General features: G+C 42.1%; 1 protein-coding gene across 3 annotated transcripts in view; it reads right to left on the bottom strand.

Moving 5' to 3' along the window:
- ATP8B4 (ATPase phospholipid transporting 8B4 (putative)) overlaps positions 1-19,508 on the bottom strand; it is a 292,569-nt gene that overhangs the window by 14,303 nt on the left and 258,758 nt on the right. For all 3 annotated transcript variants that reach the window (XM_027554041.1, XM_027554043.1, XM_027554042.1), the window contains 2 exons: positions 7,104-7,187; positions 839-1,084 (listed from right to left, as the gene is read on the bottom strand). In XM_027554041.1, coding sequence (XP_027409842.1) covers positions 839-1,084; positions 7,104-7,187 — 330 coding nt within the window. The remainder of the gene's footprint in view (positions 1-838; positions 1,085-7,103; positions 7,188-19,508) is intronic.

Raw genomic sequence — 19,508 nt, 5'->3', positions numbered from 1 at the left:
CCTACCAGAAAAGCTTATATGAAATTGAGATTCAAATGTGCCACACACCTAACATTCAACCTCTTGAATACAGAAATGTACTGCAAAATAAACATTACATCTCACTATAAAACTAGATGCATGAAGCAGGGCACCCAAAGCCAGTGCTCTGGGACAATGTAGAGAGGTGGGGTGGGGAGGGAGGTGGGATGCAGTTCAGGATCGGGGGGACACATTTATGCCTATGACTGACTCATGTTGATATATGGCAAAAACCATCACTATATTGTAAAGTAATTATCCTTTGAGTGAAATAAATTTTAAAAACCTAGAAGTTACTAACTTTTACAGAAATCATGGGAAAGTTTCTATTATCATTAGAAACTTTTTCTCCCAAGAAGAAAACACAAGGAAGAATTAGTATATCAATTCTCTTTACATACAGTGTTCAGTCCCAAGAAGTGCCCAATTTACTGTGAGGTTTCTCCTAATTTGGAGGTTATAGACACAAAATGCTAATCTCCCACATCTGGGGATTTATGTTAAAACTTCCTGTTTCATCTCAGAATGTGTAGTTAAAAAGAAAACCCCCGTATTACAGGGGTCCCCAGCCTGCAGGATCTAATGCCTGATGGTCTGTGGTTGTTGTAATAATACTAGAAATAAATGCACAATAAATATAATGCATTTCTGAAACCATCCCCCCACCACCCTGGCCCGTGGAAAAATTGTCTTCCATGAAACCAGTCCCTGGTGCCAAAATGGTTGAGGACCCTACTAAGATTACTGTCAACAAATGAAGCATGATTTTACAAGATGTAAAGCCATCCAGTTAAGATATTTTCACCAGTAGGGTTACCTGCACGCTGACCACAATGACCAAAGACGTGGCCATGGTCACTGCAAAAGACTGGTAGTCTGCAGTGTGCTGTCCATCTTCTCCAGCCATGTTGTGAAAGGCCCCATAAGGGATGAAGAAAAGGGCTAATGAGGTATAGATTCCATGTGCCATACAGATGAAAAATTCATGCTTGTTAAAAAGTAGATTCAGCTGCCCAGGTCTGTAGAGCTGGGGATAATCCATGCTATTCTGGTCACTAACATCCTGTCAACAGAGAGTTACTTTAGTGGAGGAGGCTCGAGGAGAAGTTAGAGAAACTCTGAATTTCCTGTCTCTGGAAATAGCATGTGCATATCTAAACATGGCCTTCCCAGGTGGCTCAGTGGTAAAGAATCCACCTGCCAATGCAGGAGATCCAGGAGATGAGGGTTCAATCCCTAGGTCAAGAAGGTCCCCTGGAGGAGAAAATGGCAACCCACTCCAGTATCCTTGCCTGGAAAACTCCATGGACAGAGGAGCCTGACAGGCTACAGCCCATAGGATCACAAAGAGTTGGACACAATTGGGCATGCATGCACTATCTAAGCATGCCCTAATATGCACTACTCATTACTTTGTTTTCATTCCCACAGTAACCCAAAGGATATTAAAATTATCCCTACTTTATATAGGAGGAACTTGAATCTCCAAGAGAGATTCATGAGAGGCAACACAGCTTTTATAACAGAACCAGAACTTGATTGCATGTGGATATTTGGCTTCACACTGAAGTTTCTTTTCTCTACTCTCCTCAGCTGCGCTTATGCTCCCAGAATTCTAGGACATCCAGTGCAGCCAGCGGGTCCTGGGGTTAGCTGCCAAGGCAGTGACAGGGGGTGCCAGTCAGAAAAGGCCCCCCTGAGTTCCCAACTTCTGGGGGAGGGTGAGCAGGAGGAAAGGAACAGGGAAAGAGGGAACAGAATGTAGATTCCAGGTGCAAGGGAGCTGAGCCTGCAGAAGTGAGAGTTCTACCCAGGGAGGGCTCCACAGGCAGCTACCAGGTGCTTAGGTTAAAGAATTTAGACAGAATGAGAAGGCATCATGTTTGGGCCCAGCCAGGCCCTGGGAGAAGCTAAAGCTGTGCTTCTCAAACTTAATGTGCACACTAATAACCTGGGGAACAGATTGCACTTCAGTAGGTTTGGGGTGGGGCCTGAGACTGCCTTTCCAACAAGCTCCAAAGCAGTGCTGGTGACCACACTGTGAGCGCCACAGCCAAACACCACAGCCGGCTCCAAAGCCAGACAATCCTGAGTTCAGACCCCAGCTCTGCTGCGTAACAGGTGTGTAGTCTTAGACCCGTCACTTAACCTGTCTGAGCCTCAGGTTCCTCATCTTCAGAAGTGCAAGCAACACCATCTCCCTCACAGGATCACTGTCATGATGAAATGGGTATGTATTCAGCAGAGTTCTTGCCATAGTTCATATAATTAAAAAACAAGATGCTTCTATAAATAACAACAAGATAATGATAGTAATAGTAACAACAGTGTTACAGTCTCAGAGTCAAGTGGCCTGGTGCTAGGCTGAGGTCTGTCACTGACCGTATAACTTTAGGAGAATGATCTTCTGAGTTTTAGTTTCCTCCTTATACAATAAGCAGTGCCATAGATGGTCACCGAGGCCTTCCAGCATAGCACCCCATGATCGGAAGATCATTTTAAGGGTCAGAGTAGACAAAGCAGAAAAGGATATGGGTAGACACTCAACTTGATGGCAATAAGGGGCCTTATTGTGTATACGGAACTTCCCTGGTGGCTCAGACGGTAAAGTGTCTGCCTGCAAGGCGGCAGACCTGGGTCAGGAAGATCCCCTGGAGAAGGCAATGGCACCCCACTCCAGTACTCTTGCCTGGAAAATCCCATGGACAGAGGAGCCTGGTAGGCTACAGTCCATGGGGTTGCAAAGAGTTGGACACGACTGAGCGACTTCACTTATTGAGTATACAGTTGACCCTTGAACAACATGGGTTTGCAGTAAGTGGGTTCACCTACACACAGAATTTTTCAATAAATATGTACTACCTGATCCACTCTTAGTTGAAACTTTAGATGCAGAACCATGGATATGGAGGGGCAACTCTACAGGTAAAGGAGAATTTTGGACTGTGTTGGGGTATGGGCCAAAGTGAGGGGGACCCCTAACTTTTGTGTTGTTTCAAGGGTCAACTGTATATTTTTTATCTATATCTTTTAGCTCTTAGGTGATTTCCATATCTTATTTACTATCAATAATGCTGCAATGAATATAGGACTGTCTATATCTTTTCAAATTAATGTTTTGGCTTTCTTTGGATAAATACCCAGAAGTGGAATTGCTGGATCACTTGATAGCTCTATTTTTAATTTTTTGCAGGATTTCTATACTGTTTTCCATTCTGTTCACATTTTCTGCTTAATCATAATTCAGTCTTGGTAGGATGTATGTTTCTAGAAATTTATTCATTTCTTTAAATTGTCCAATTTGTTGCTGTATAATATTAGTCTCTTATGATCCTTGTATTTTTGCGGTCAGTTGTAATGTCTTCTGATTTTGAGTCTTCTCTCTTCTCTTCTTGGTGAGTCTACCTAAAGGTTTGTCGACTTTATCTTTCAAGGAACCAGCTTAGTTTCATGGATCTTCTCTATCACTTTCTTAGTCTCTATTTCATTTATTTTTGCTCTAATTGTTGTTTTTCCCTTCCTTCTACCACCTTTGGGCTTTGTGCTGTTCCTAGTTCCTTGAGGTATAAAGGCAGGTTGTTTGAGTCTTTTCATGTTTCTTGAGGTTGGCATTTATTACTATGAACTTCCCTCTTGGAACTGCTTTTATTCTATCCCACAGATTTTGATATCTTATATTCCCATTTTAATTTGTCTCAAGGTATTTTTAAATTTCTTCTTTGATTTCTTCTTTAACCTATTGCTTTTCAGGAGTATGCTGCTTAATCTGCACATATAAGTGAATTTTCCAGCTTTCTTCATGTAAGTAATTTCTAGTTTATACCACTGTGGTTAGAAAAGATACTTGATATGACTTCAATTTGTAAAATGTATTAAGACTTTTCATAGCTTAACAAATGATCTTTTCTTTAAAATGTTTCACATGCACTTCAGAAGAATTTGCATTCTATTGCTTTTGGAGGGAGTATTCTACATTTTTAGAATATATAGATAGATATAGAATATACATATATTAGAATATATATATATAGAATATATAGATATAGAATATATTCTGTATATATTCCTTTTATTCTATATATTATTTTATATATACATGTAATAATGTATGTTCTTTTATATACATGTGTGTGTGTGTGTGTCTACACACACATTAGAAATGTTCCCTGGCAACAGTCATAAAAGTCAGGACACCAGACAGGAGTATGAGATCCTTTCTGGGTCAGGCTGATTACTATAGTCCCATAGGCTCCTTGGAATAAAAGCTATGACCAACCTAGACAACATATTCAAAAGCAGAGACATTACTTTGCTGACAAAGGTCCATCTAGTCAAAGCTATGGTTTTTCCAGTAACCATGTATGGATCTGAGAGCTGGACCATAAAGAAGGCTAAGTGCCAAAGAATTGATGCTTTTAAACTGTGGTGTTGGATAAGACTCTTGAGAGTCCCTTGGACTGCAAGAAGATCAAACCAGTCAATCCTAAAGGAAATAAACTCTGAATATTCACTGGAAGGACTGATGCTAAAGCTTAAGCTCCAATACTTTGGCTACTTGATGCAAAGAACTGATTCATTGGAAAAGACCCTGACGCTGGGAAAGATTGAAGGCAGGAGGAGAAGGGGACGACAGAGGGTGAGACGATTGGATGGCATCACCGACTCAATTGGGATGAGTTTGAGCAATCTCTGGGAGTTGGTGAAGGACAGGGAAGCCTGACGTGCTGCAGTCCATGGGGTTGCAAAGAGTCAGACGTGACTGAGTGACTGAACTGAACTGATGGGACCAGGAATGCAAGTTTCTCTGGCTTCCAGAGTTAGGCAGCCAAGAGGTGTCCTCTGGGTGGCAGCCACAAAAATAGTGGCACCAGACACATGTACCAGCACCTGTTCAGGAGATACTGGTGATCTGAAGTCTGGCAAATGGAGCATGCAAGGATGGCACTGACCCTCTGTCCCTGGAGTGTGTTCCAGCAGACTCCGAGATGTGTGTGTTCAGCTGGATGCCTGCTCCCAGGCCGACACTTAATATAAGCTGGTGAGCCTCTGTGACTGGCATGATTTGCTATGTCTGCACTGGGCCCAGGAGCAACTGAGTCTGAGCACATGGGCCCATTCAGAACTATTTCTTAGATTGCTTCAGTCTTGTGGGTCTTGGAACAGGAGCCCCATTGGTTTGGGGGGGCTTATCTCTAGTTGCGGGTTTTAAGAGTTAAGGTGCTCAATGTGGGGTGCATACCCTTCACTCCTAAAGGAAGAACTTCAGGCTTTGAGTTTTCTCCTGGTTGAAGACTGCTGTGCTGAGGGTGGGGGTAGGATTTATGGCGAGATTGTGTCCCAGCCTCTCCAACTCGCTTCCTTGAGTGTGGTTCTCTTCTTGTTTGCTCAGTGTATAGTCTTCACTCAGACAGCCTTTAGGGTTGTTTAAGAGAAAATTTTTCCTTGTGTAGTTGTAGACTGTGTCCACAGCAAGAGGTGAGTTCAGGATCTTCCTTTATCACCATCTTGAACTCTCCCCTTTTTATATTGTTTTCCATATTGCACAATAACCATCTTTTCCCAGAAATTGTTTTATTTTTAATATTTTACCCCACATTCTGGGCAGCTACAAAGCACCAAGAAAAGGAACACTTGTAAACATGGGCACTTGGAAATGAAAGAGCCTAATCCTTTATATCCAATAAAGTCTTCAAGAGTTCATTGCTTTTTGTAGAATTTCACAAAATGAGTTGTTCACAATCTGCCTTTTTTACATACAAGAAGTGAGGCTTACAACTGACTACAAAGCTTCAGAATGGGAGAGCAGAATGAGCTCATAAAGTTAAGATTTATATTTTGCAATAGATGGCTTTGGGCCAGAAAATGAGGCCTAGCAAATGTATCTAACAACAGCCTGGAGAAAATCTGGTCTCCTTAAAAATACTTCAAAAATTTTTTTAAATAATACACTCTAACTGTGCCATGGAAACTCCTCTGGCTAGTCTTTCACTTCCCCATGGGCAGCCAGACCTTTCCCCCATCCAGGAAGTACCCTCCAAGGCCTTGAGTGTGCCAAGGACCTACCATTTTATAATTGATTCCCTCCCTTCGCTCCCCTCAAGCACATTGAGCTAAACTAAAGAAAACTACGCCCTTTCTCTCTCCATGGCTCTGGGGCTCTGTGTCTCCCTCTCCCATTGGCAGGGTGCTCCTCTGGCCTTGAGTTTCTGTTCTGAGTCGTGCTGGGCAGTTTCACCACAGATGCTAGCTCTTTGCACTCCAGCCAGCTCCATGATTTTCTATGTATCCTTACATGGTTCTCTGCACTCTCAGAGGCTAATACAGGATTCTCCAGTGTGTGAACTAGAGAGACTAGTTCTGAGGCATATTGGTCAGTTCTACATGAAAAATAAGTAAGTAAACGTAAGTCCTATGAGTTTGGGAAATTCTGGGCTACAATGTAATTAAAGAGACTATTTCTTGTAGGACCTCTCAGAGCCTTTAGAGAAAATAATGTAGAGTGTGAGTCTTTAAGACGATAGTAATCAAGCTCTGATCCGAGATCTTTTGGGGGAGTTGGAAGGGTTTTTGATCCATATGATACCTATTAAGGTATCGACTCCATTCTTAGGACTCTTTCCATGATTTGCATCTTCTCAGTTCAGTTCAGTTGCTCAGTCATGTCCAACTCTTTGCAACCCCTTGGACTGCAGCACGCCAGGCCTCCCTGTCCATCACCAACTCCCAGAGTTTACTCAAACTCATGTCCATTGAGTTGGTGATGCCATCCAACCATCTCATTCTCTGTCGTCCCCCTCTCCTCCCGCTTTCAATCTTTCCCAGCATCAGGGTCTTTTCAAATGAATCAGTTCTTCATATCAGGTGGCCAAAGTATTGGCGTTTCAGCTTCAGCATGAGTCCTTCCAATGAATACTCAGGACTGATTTCCTTTAGGATGGACTGGTTTGATCTTCTTGCAGTCCAAGGGACTCTCAGGAGTCTTATCCAACACCACAGTTCAAAAGCTTCTACTTAGAAGCTAAAAGCAACTAGAAGGCATCAACAGAGCAAAGTAAGTTACAAAGACAAAGGAAAACACATACCTGGTCAAAAATCCCCATGGCTAAAACAGGCAGCGATGTGTAGACAATGTTAAAAAGGGTAATGAACCACTGGTCATAGACAGTCTGAAATGAAATTAACACATCAGTGAGAAACAGCATGCATAGGTGTGAGAATATTCACTTTTAGGCTCTTGGACTAACTATCTCAATTTTCCTAAAGTGGATGGGAGTTTGGTGTTAGAGTCAGATAGACCTGAATTCTCCCCAGGCTCATTCTCTTATCAGCTTTGCTGCTTTATGGACGCCTAGATCTCTCTAAACTTCAATCTCTTCATCTCTAAAATGAAGTCATACTTTCCTTATAGAATTTCAGTTGGGGAGAAGGGCATCAGACATGTAGAACACCTAACACAGTGCTGGATGCACACAAGCTCTGGCCCCTCTGGGGGGTTATTTCACCCTTTAGGTTTTCAATGTCTTTTAATAAGTCCAATTACCTGAACTGCTAAGCAATAAGCAAAGGATCCATGAACATCTTCAGAGGGAGATACAGAAATGAACCTATCAGCCCCATCCTGTGTTCACATGGAGAACTTTTTTCTTGTGAGTGGTTTAAAGCAAGGTGGGCATGGAGCTAGCTGCTTGCTACACTGGATATAAATCAGACAATAAAAATACCCCTCACACCTACAGACAACAGTTCCTTGCATGAACCTCACTAAAAGTGAGGCATGTGAAATAGTCCTTATGCAGCTGCTGATGCTGCTGCTGCTGCTGCTGCTAAGTTGCTTCAGTCGCGTCCGACTCCGTGTGACCCCATAGACAGCAGCCCACCAGGCTCCCCCATCCCTGGGATTCTCCAGGCAAGAGTACTGGAGTGGGTTGCCATTTCCTTCTCCAATGCATGAAAGTGGAAAGTGAAAGTGAAGTCGCTCAGTCGTGTCCGACTCTTAGCGACCCCATGGACTGCAGCCCACCAGGCTCCTCCGTCCATGGGATTTTCCAGGCAAGAGTACTGGAGTGGGGTGCCATTGCCTTCTCCGAATAGTCCTTATATCTCCTTTGTATTAATAAGTACATAGACATGTAGAAACAGAATGGCAAAAGTATTATAGACCTTATCACAGGCAAAGGGAAAGATGAAAACATAGGTCTCCAGCTCCAGAGACTTCTCTGGTGTTCCAGTGATTAAGAATCTGCCTTGCAATGCAGGGGATGCAGATTCGATCCCTAAGATTCCATATGCCACGCTCCACAACTACTGAGCCCACATACTCTGGAGCCTGTGTGCCATAACTAGAGAGCCCATATGATGCAACTGCTGAAGCCTGTGCCCTCTAGAGCCTTCGAGCCACACCAGAGAGCCCATGCATCATGATGAAGGATCCCACGTGACACAACTAAGACCTGATGCAGCAAAATAAATATTTTAAAAACAAATAATGGCAAAACCAATACAATATTGTAGAGTTAAAAAATAAAATAAAATAATAAATAAATAAAAACAAATAAAATAAAATATGTCTCCAGCCCCTAACCAATGTCTGTTCTACCACTGTATCATTCATTCATTATTTATTAAGAAACCACTATGTGCCAGGTACCAGGTTCTCAGCGATGATAATTTAACATGATACAATCAGATAAAAATTCCTCATGAAATCTTCACTGTAACAAAAACGATTTTATATAATAAACAAGATATATAGTTGATGAGTAAATGACTGAGTAAGAAAGTAACAAATACTAGGGTAGAAAGAGGGTAGGAAATATGGAAGGGTTGTAAGGTGATTGGAGAGGGTATCACTAAAGTAACATTTGAGGAAAAAAATCTGAAGAAAATTAAGGATCAAAATATGCAGCTTTCTGGGACATGAACATTTCACATGGCAAGTAGATCACATGAAAAATCTGTGAGGCAAGAAAGTATCTGGCAGGTTCAGAGGACAGCAAGACAGCCCATTTGGCTGGAGCAGAGCACCCTACATGGAGTATCATGAATTTCAAAGAAATAATTACAGGAGGATCCTATAGAGGTAACTATGGATTGTTCCCTAAATAAAAGATGACGGCATTAGAGGATTTTGAGCACAGGAACATCATGATTTGTACTTTAACCTGATTCTCTGGATTCTGTGCTGAGAACAGACTAAAGAGGCACAATTGTGGAAGTTGGGAAACCAATTAGGAGGCTAGTGCAGTGCTCCAGCTGAGAGACGACGGCGACTGGATCAGATCATCAGTGGAAAGAAGTGCTGGAGTTTGAATATTTTCTGAAGCACACTTTCTTCTTAGGGAAATTCTGAAAGCAACAGGAATCTTAAATGCAAATGTTCCAGATAGAGAAGCTAAAGGTAGGTTCTGCATAGTTATATAGCTAAGGCAGTCTTTCAAATCCTGTCCTATACATGTAGGTAATATAGAAGAAAAAAATATTTCGGTGGCTTTATTGCTAAATCTGGATTTGGACTATTACATGTCTTTGCATTGCTGTTTGTTCTTGAGATGGGTGTATACTTGTTCAAGGAAAAGAGAAGGAAGCCAGTCTTTAAAGGCCAAATCTCAATCTGAAATTTCTGTTGAAGCTCCACAGGTGGTTTTATTCAACACTGAATAAACCAGACACTGTGAAAAATGCTGATTGTTGTATTCTCAGCAAGCTTAGTCCCTTGGTAAGAAGTAATGAGCATGGACATGTCAATCAATTCACGGAGACTTCATTCTTAGGGCAAAAAAAAGAAACAGAAAAAATGAGAACAGAAAAATGGAGGTGTGGGCTAGATGAGAGAAGGAAGGAATTTGCTTTATTCGCTGAGTATCTCAGAGAGTTGAGGCCTGGAATCTACATAGGAAAGACCTGCTCTATGTCATTCTCTTTGAGGGTATGCCAAACACCAGGCAGGAAAGCTGAATTCTACTACCAATAAACAGTGGAGACAGGATTTAGGCAAAGGGGCAACATTAGGGGCCACCATCAAGAGGCCTGTGCTTGTGACTCAGAATAACCATTTCTAGTAACCAGTTTTTAAGTTCTCTTTTGTTATCTGTGCGTGCATGCAAAGTCATTTCAGTTGTGTCTGACTTTTTGCTACTCTATGGAGAGTAGCCCACCAGGCTTCTTTGCCCATGGGGATTCTCCAAGCAAGAATACTGGAGTGGGTTGCCATGCCCTCCTCCAGGGGATCTTCCAAACCCAGGGATCAAACCTGCATCTCTTACTTCTGCTGCTTTGGCAGATGGGTTCTTTAGCACTAGCACCACTTTGAGGCTTATTAAATTCTGTCTGAACTCTGCTCTGAGGATCTGAAAGGGGGCCTTATGTCCAGTGATATGCTAGATGTTTAATAACTAGCTCTTTAAAAAAAGAAAGAAAAAGCCTGAGTTGTAACATTTACCAATTTTCCATGATGTAAATATTTCCAGTTCAAGCGGTCATATCACTGAGTTAAGAAGAGATGTGCCATAGCACACCACCGTATAGTATTTCCACCACATCAATCCAACAGATACAATTAACCTCAAGAGCATAATCAGCAGAAGATGGTCAACTCATTTAAAATTGATTCAGTGGGAGGAGAGGGTGGGATGATTGGAGAGAATAGCACTGAAACATATATATTACCATATGTAAAAATAGATAACCAGTGCGAGTTTGATGCATGAAGCAGGGCACCCAAAGCCACGGCTCTATGACAACCAAGAGGGATGGGATGGGGATGGGGTGGGAGGGGGCTTCAGGATGGAGGGGACACATGTATACCTGTGGCAAAGTCATATTGATATACAGCAAAAAACACTCACAATATTGTAATTGTCCTCCAATTAAAGTAAATAATTTTTTTAAGTGATGAGTTTGAAGTAGTTATGAACTTTGTTTTCCATATAGTTTATTTAAATTATAGAATTTAATTTTCATTAACAGCTGTGTTTAACCACTGGCTCACATTCAACAAGCAGTTCTTGGGACCAATATGGGCTAACTCTAACATACCTCAGCCTATGTGTATGCTGGGAGCAAAGCAGTACAGACAGTGCAGATTCTAGAGGACCTGAGACTCCATGTGGCAAGAGAGAACCTGCAGAGGGCAGGGCAATTGCCTGGAGTGTCAGGCAACCATAAGAATAGACCAGAAAAGCTTGTCAACATTCCCTGGAAACCCCAGGATATTCTAGCCCAGGTATCTGGAACAAGCCTGGATTTATGGTACTCATATAAGACAGGAGCATGTGCCATCAATAACAACTGATTAATACCAAACTCCCCACTGAAGATGCACGTATGCTTGCTCAGTCATGTCCCACTCTTTGTGAACTCATGGACTGTAGCCCTCCAGGCTCCTCTGTCCATGGAATTCTCCAGGCAAGAATACTGCAGTGGTTTGCCCTTTCCTTCTCCAGGGGATCTTTCCGACTCAGGGATTGAACCTGCATCTCTTGCATCTCCTGCACTGCAGGCAGATTCTTTACCACTGAGCCACTTGGGAAATCCTATATGTGACAGAGACATGTGCCATCAATAACAATTGATTAATACCAAATTCCCCACTGAAGACAACAACAACAAAAACTAAGGGTGAAAAAGTATCTTCATCAAAGCCTCAGTGAACTAATGAATGGGGAATACCTGTCAAGGTAAGGGAGAGGGTGACAATTTAAGAACCACTTCAAGGCCTAGATGATGTTTTTTTTTTTTCCTCCAGAGACCGTGTTTATCTCTTTCTATCAGCTGCTGAGGTTGGGATGAAAGCCTGATGTTTTGTGGGCCAACCAGTCTCCTGCCGTAAACCCTAATCCCAGGAGGCTGTCCAGATTGGGAAGTATGTCAACAGGATCTCTACCCTTGACGGGAACATTATCCCTCTAGTCTCAGAAAATGATTAAAAGCAGAGGGTCCTGAGCTCCTCGTTGCCTTCTGTAAATCTTCAGCATCCCCAGGGCACATGGCTCAGAGCAGTGCAACCCTCCAGGGGCCCAGCCCACAGTAGAGTGTTAACAGAGTCGCAGATACCACCTCCTATCTGCCAAACTCCTGTCTGCTCAGCCTCTTTTTCTTCCTTCAGACAAACCAATGTGTCCAACGAGTCTATTCCTAGAAATATATGTCAGAATGCCTGCCTTCCTGCACCAAGAGACCTATGAAAACGCTCATACCAGCATTGGCTATAAAAGCCCAAAACCAGAAACATTCATGGCAGACACTGTGGTATACTGATATCATAGAATTCTACAAAATAATTAAAAGCAAGGAACTATATAACTATATCCAAAACCACAAATGAATCAAAAAATGTATATGATGTTGAGCAAAAGAAGCCAGACAAAAAAGTACGATTCCCTTTCAGTAAAGTTTAAAAATGTGCCAATCTATGTTGTTTAGAGGTTTATACTCATATGGTAAAATTATAAAAGAACATGATTATAAAATATCAGGACAATGATTACCTCCAGAGAGTCAGAAATGAGGTGTGACTGAGAAAAAGCAAGGGAGCTTCTGGGGTTTGGCAACCTTCTGGTTTTTTTCACTGGATCATGGGGATGTGAGTGTTCATTCTACAATTTGTTAAGCTGACATTTATATATTATGTACTTTTTTGTAATTTGTTATTTTTTACAATAAAAAGGGAAACACATGACCTATTCTTTAGTCACACTCTGATGGGACTTTGGGCAATGGAAGTATTTTAAATATCCTGATGCCCAAGCCATATCCAGGCCAATTAAATCAATATCTTTGGAGGTGGGATGATCAAAGTATCGATAATTTTAAAAATTTCTCTGGTGAGTCCACTGTGAAGCCAAAATTGAAATTTCACTTATCCTATCCAGAAAGAAAGCAGTAGCTGACACAAACCCTCAAGCATTTTATGATGGTTTCATATCAATTCATTTCATGATTGAAGCATGGAATATTTAAGAGTGGGAAAGCAATTTAATTGAAGTCTGAGACCCCCAGGCAAAACCTCACACTGTTGGATCTCTTTTTCCTCTACCTCATCCACCATCCAACTTCTGTTCACTGAGGACAGATGATTTCCTCATCAAGAAAGAAAGAATCCGGAAAATTACGACAAGCTAAACTGTGAGTGGGGCTTCCCTGGTGGCTCAACAGTAAAAAATCCATCTGCCAACACAAAAGACACAGGTTTGATCCCTGGGTTGGGAAGATCCCCTGGAGAAGGAAATGGCAACCCACTCCATATTCTTGCCTGGAAAATCCTATGGACAGAGGAGCCTGGGTGGGCTACAATCCATGGGGTCCCAAGCGAGTCAGACACAACTTAGCAACTAAACAACAACAAAACAATCAGTTAACTGATGGTCTGGCCTAAAGCGCCATGAACATCACCACAAATTGCCTAGCATTAAACCTGCAGTTATCTGATGGTAGCGTTTGTAAGCTGGTATTCAGATCTGAAGCCTCATTTCACAACTTGAGAAAGAGAGGACAGGAAAGGAAAATTAGTGAGAATAAAGTTTAAATGAGTTTTTACAATTTCTTGCAAGAGGGCTTGCTGCCACACAGAATCACAACAAAAAGAAAACAAAAATTAGCTGGCTGATATGTATGGAACACACTATGGGCCAGATGTTATTGACTCATTAAATAATCACAACAATCCTGTGCGGTTGGTGCTATTAACAGCTTCCAGTTTACAGATAGGGAAACTAGTCTGAGGCCCTGACTAAGTTAGGAGACTGCCCAATGCCACTGAACACGAAGATTTTCAAAGTGGTGTAGGGAACTTTTAGGGGATCCACAGTGTCAAAACTGTTATCAGAATGATGCTAAGAAGCTGTTTACTTTCCCTCTTTACTCTCATTCTCATATGAGTATATATGATGTGTGATGTCACAACCAACTGGATGCAGAAGCAGATGTGAGAACCCAAGTGCCTCCTGTTGTGCTAAATAGTAAGAACTTAAGTATAAAAACTCACTCTCTTCTCAAAACTAATTTTTATTTTGAAAAGTACCATAATTTTTTTTCACTAAAATGTTATTTAGATAAGCATGTCATGGGTATGTTATTTTTAATAAATGTTTAACTTTTCTCCATTTTAATTCCTAATATATTGCCAATGCAGAAGATGTGGGTTTGATCCCTGGGTTGGGAAGATCCCCTGGAGAAATAAATGGCAACCCACTGCAGTATTCTTGCCTGGAAAATACCATGGACAGAGGAGCCTGGGTGGGCTATAGTCCATGGGGTTGCAAAGAGTCAGACATGACTTAGCAACTAAACAAGAACAACAAGTGATACATATTGATAGAGTCCTGAGATCACAGCGTTGGAAAACGTTGGCCTATCAAGTGTCAGGACCAACTTCCAGTCCTGGTCCTCAGCATTCACAGCACTGAGCATGGTATGAAAACACTGCTCAATCCGTGGTATCATCTGGCAAGTTTCTTTAAAAGCTTCCCTGCTTATGTCACTTTGTGTACAACAAATACAATTCTGTATGCTGGTTTTTGTCATTTAAAATGATACCATTAGCTTAAAACCTTCAAGTGGTTTCCCATTTTACTTAGAGTGAACTTCTAAGGCTCTGCCCCATGCCTTAAGGCCCTTCCTCATCCATGCAGCCTACCTCTTCAACTTTGCCTCACTGCTCTCTCGTCCTCACTCACAGAGCTTCAGCTTCACTGACTATCTTTCTCTAACTTACCAGGCTCATTCCTACTTGCTATGCCCTCTGTCTGGAATACTTGAACCCCAGGGTATTCATATGAACATTTCCCTCTAAACACTCAGGTCACAGTTCCAGTGTTAACTTCCCAATGAGAACTTCTACAATACCCAGTGCTTTCTTAATAGCAATTCTGAAATTATCTCACTAATTTATTCCTTTATTATCTGTTTTCATCTCTCTGGAATATAATCTTCCCAGGTAGCTCAGCTGGTAAAGAATCTGCCTGGAATGCAGGAGACCCCACTTTGATTCCTGGGTCAGGAAGTTCCCCTGGAGAAGAGACAGGCTACCCACTCCAGTATTCTTGGGCTGCCCTGGTGGCTCAGACAGTAAAGAATCTTCCTGTAATGTGGGAGACCTGGGTTCAATCCCTGGTTTGGGAAGATCCCCTGGAGGAGGGCATGGCAACCCACTAGCATTCTTGCCTGGAGAATCCCCATGGACAGAAGAGCCTGGTGGACTATAGTTCATGGAGTCACAAAGTCAGACAGTACAGAGTGACAGAGAACAGCACAGAATATAATTTCCATGAAACAGAGACTTATGCACAGCGATAACTCCCGTATCTAGAGCAGTGTCTAGCCAATGATGGATGCTCTAAAAAGAGTTGTTGAATATTTTACAACTTTTTATAAATGTTAAACATTTAACTTTTCAGTAGACCCTCCCCTGAGGACATGCCATGGGCTTTGCAAATTCAATGTGTCCAGCCCTGGACTCATTCTCACAGTCCCTTAACCAGGCCTCTTCCTATGTTCCCTAAATCAGTTTCTGACACTACCACTTCCATCCCAGAGCCCAAGTCAGAAATCTGATCTCTCTTCCTCTCTCCAACACCCCACATTAAATTAATCCCAAACCCCACTGACTTAACCATGCCAGATGGGTGGAGTTCCAGCCCAAACCATTCTTCACTTCAGTTTGGGATGGGAATCCCAAACCAGGGATTCCCATTCTTTCCCTCTTCACCTGCTTCACTCTGATGGATCCCTGAAAGGTCAGCCCAGGGTCAGATCTTCTAGTAAGCCTTTCTGAGCTCTGCCCACTGCCATCTTCCATAGCTGGGTTCCAGGCCAGTAGTCCCATGACATTCCATACCTCACTGCTTCACAGCTGTCGACTCAGTAATTATCTATGTGCTGGTTCCCAGGCCCTCCCCACTAGACTTCAAGCTTCTTGGTGAAACTGCAGGATCCCATGGGGCTCCTGGGCATGGAAGCCTTTCCATGTCCCCCATTTCTTGTTTGTAGGGAACAGCTCCAACGTCTATGACCTTGAGTTCCAAAGGGAAGATTCCAGCAACTGTTAATCAGGAACAGGACACAGAGACAGGGTGAAAAAGAGAAGAAACAACACGGAAGCCTAGGACAAGGTCCTGGTTCCACCTCAAGGGAGTTTCAGTTCAGTCACTCAGTCATGTCCGACTCTCTGTGACACCATGGATTACAGCATGCCAGGCTCCGCTGTCCATGACCAACTCCGGAAGCCTGCTCAAACTCAGGTCCATCGGTGATGCCATCCAACTATCTCATCCTTTGTCATCCCCTTATCCACCTGATTTCAATCTTGCCCAGCATCAGGGTCTTTTCCAATAAGTCAGTTTTCTGCATCAGGTGGCCAAAGTATTGGAGTTTTAGCTTCAGCATCAGTACTTCCAATGAATATTCAGGACTGATTTCCTTTAGGATTGACTGGTTGGATCTCCTTGCAGCCCAAGGGACTCTCAAAGAGTCTTCTCCAACACCACAGTTCAGAAGCATCAATACTTTGGCACTCAGCTTTCTTTATAGTCCAACTCTCACATCCATACATGACTACTGGAAAAACCATACTTTGACTAGATGGATCTTTGTCAGCAAAGTAATGTCTCTGCTTTATAATATGCTGCCTAGGTTGGTCATAGCTTTTCTTCCAAGGAGCAGGCATCTTTTAATTTCATGGTTGCAGTCACCATCTGCAGTGGTTCTAAAGCCCCCCAAAATAAAGTCTCTCACTATTTCCCCATCTATTTGTCATGAAGTGATGGGACCAGATGCCATGATCTTTGTTTTCTGAATGCTGAGTTTTAAGCCAACTTTTTCACTCTCCTTTTTCACTTTCATCGAGAGGCTCTTTAGTTCCTCTTCACTTTCTGCTGTAAGGGTGGTGTTATCTGCATATCTGAGGTTATTGATATTTCTCCTGGCAATCATGATTCCAGTTTGTGCCTCATCCAGCCCAGAATTTCACATGATGTTCTCTGCATGGAAGTTAAATAAGCAGGGTGACAATATACAGCCTGTACATACTCCTTTTCCTATTTGGAATCAGTCTGTTGTTCCATGTCCGGTTCTAACTGTTGCTTCTTGACGTGCATGCAGATTTTTCGGGAGGCAGGTCAGGTGGTCTGGTATTCTATATCTTGAAGAATTTTCCAGTTTGTTGTGATCCACACAGTCAAAGGCTTTGATGAGGATCAATAAAGCAGAAGTAGATGTTTTCCTGGAACTCTCTTGCTTTTTCCATGATCCAGCAGATATTGGCAATTTGATCCCTGGTTCCTCTGCCTTTTCTAAATCCAGCTTGAACATCTGGAAGTTCACAGTTCACGTACTGTTGGACCCTGGCTTGGAGAATTTTGAGCATTACTTTACTAGCGTGTGAGATGAATGCAACTGTGCCATAGTTTGAGCATTCTTTGGCATTGCCTTTCTTTGGGATTGGAATGAAAACTGACCTTCTCCAGTCCTGTGGCCACTGCTGAGTTTTCCAAATTTGCTGGCATATTGAGTGCAGCACTTTCACAGCATCATCTTTTCAGGATTTGAAATAGTTCAGCTGGAAATCCATCACGTCCACTAACTTTGTTTGTAGTGATGCTTCCTAAGGCCCACTTGACTTCACATTCCTAGATGTATGTCTCTAGGTGAGTGATCACACCATCATGGTTGTCTGGTTCATGAAGATCTTTTTTGTATGGTTCTTCTGTGTATTCTTGCCACCTCTTCTTAATATCTTATGCTTCTGTTAGATCCATACCATACCTAGAAATGGTATGGATCTAACAGAAGCACATAACAATAACCGCAAGGGACATACATAACAATATCTTTGAGCTCTTTAGCTCACACTAAAATTCCCAACAAATGCAAGATGTCAGCACTCTTCCTTCCAGAGAAGACCACAGAGGCCAGATTAAAAGAACCAGAAAAATGCATCAAGAGATTACCTGAGACCAAGTTAATGGAGTACAGGCCCTTATATACCCTCACCCTTATCAGCACATCCCCGCTTTGAACCATTGCTATAAAACTCCTCACCAAATCCTCCCAGGTTGGGACACACAGTTTTCAAGGGCAGGAGTTCACTGTGTTCCCCTTTGCCTGGCAAAATAATAGAGTTATTCTTTACTACTGCACCTAAAATTCTGTCTCTGACAAATGGATAGTGCACATAAGTGAATACCCTCAATAAGGAGGGAAGGAAGGAAGATAGGGAGGGACAGAGGGAGGAAGAAACATGCAAAGATTCAAGCTTCAAGTCGTATGTTTAACAATTTTTTTTAAAAGGTGCATTTTCCTACTAATTATATTTTTTATGGAAATACAATCCTTTACTGCTACAACCAAAGATATTTGTACCCATTAAAAACTACTATATTAATAAAATCAATGGAAAATTAGAGCATGAGTTAAAGAACATGAAATACCTTGATGTAATTATGCATTTTCCTCATGAATATTTCATTATATCAACCGCTGTTTACTCTAACTCTAGTTTTGCCTCTACAAATGTCATTCATGAGTCACTCACTTTTAAAAAACACCTTCTAGTGATGTGTATTGATTTAGCACAGTTTAGGCTTTAGGGGCTTGAAAGAGAAAAAGGAGAATTAAAAAGCAGGCTTAAAACTCAACATTCAAAAAACTAAGATTATGGCATCGGGTCCCATCACTTTATGGCAAATAGATGGAGAAACAATGGAAACAGTGACAGACTTTATTTTCTTGGGCTCCAAAATCACTGCAGATGGTGATTGCAGCCATGAAATTAAAAGATGCTTGCTCCTTGGAAGAAAAGCTATGACCAACCTAGACGGCATATTAAAAAGCAGAGACATTACTTTGCCAACAAAGGTCCATCTAGTCAAAGCCATGGTTTTTCCAGTAGTCATGTATGGATGTGAGGGTTGGACCATAAAGAAAGCTGAGCACCAAAGAACTGATGCTTTTGAACTGTGTAGCTGGAGAAGACTCTTGAGAGTCTCTTGGGCTGCAAGGAGATCCAACCAGTCAATCCTAAAGGAAATCAGTCCTGAATATTCATTGGAAGGACTGATGTTGAAGCTGAAACTCCAATACTTTGGCCACCTGATGCAGAAAACTGACTTACTGGAAAAGACCTTGATGCTGGGCAAGATTGAAGGCAGGAGGAGAAGAGGACGACAGAGAATGAGATGGTTGGATGGCATCACCGACTCAATGGACATGAGTTTGAGCAAGCTCCAGGAGTTGTTGATGGACAGGGAAGCCTGGAGTGCTGTAGTCCATGGGGTTGCAAAGAGCTGGACACGATGACTAAGTGACTGAACTGAAATGACTAAAAATATTAAGTCACAAGCAGTATTTCTACTATTACAGGCTCCTTCCTCTCCCTGCAAGAGATCTCCAACTACTCAGAAAGTTATCCTAGTAAATGCTCCACTTCCCCTTTAAGTCCTTAGATACATTCAGAAAAATGTAAAGATCCCCTCTGATGACTAGGACCAGATGAG

The sequence above is a fragment of the Bos indicus x Bos taurus genome, chromosome 10 (genome assembly GCF_003369695.1).
Source record: "Bos indicus x Bos taurus breed Angus x Brahman F1 hybrid chromosome 10, Bos_hybrid_MaternalHap_v2.0, whole genome shotgun sequence".
Taxonomy (NCBI): Eukaryota; Metazoa; Chordata; class Mammalia; order Artiodactyla; family Bovidae; genus Bos; species Bos indicus x Bos taurus.
The sequence above is the reverse complement of the archived record's forward strand: the minus strand, read 5'-3'. Positions and strand labels throughout refer to the sequence as shown.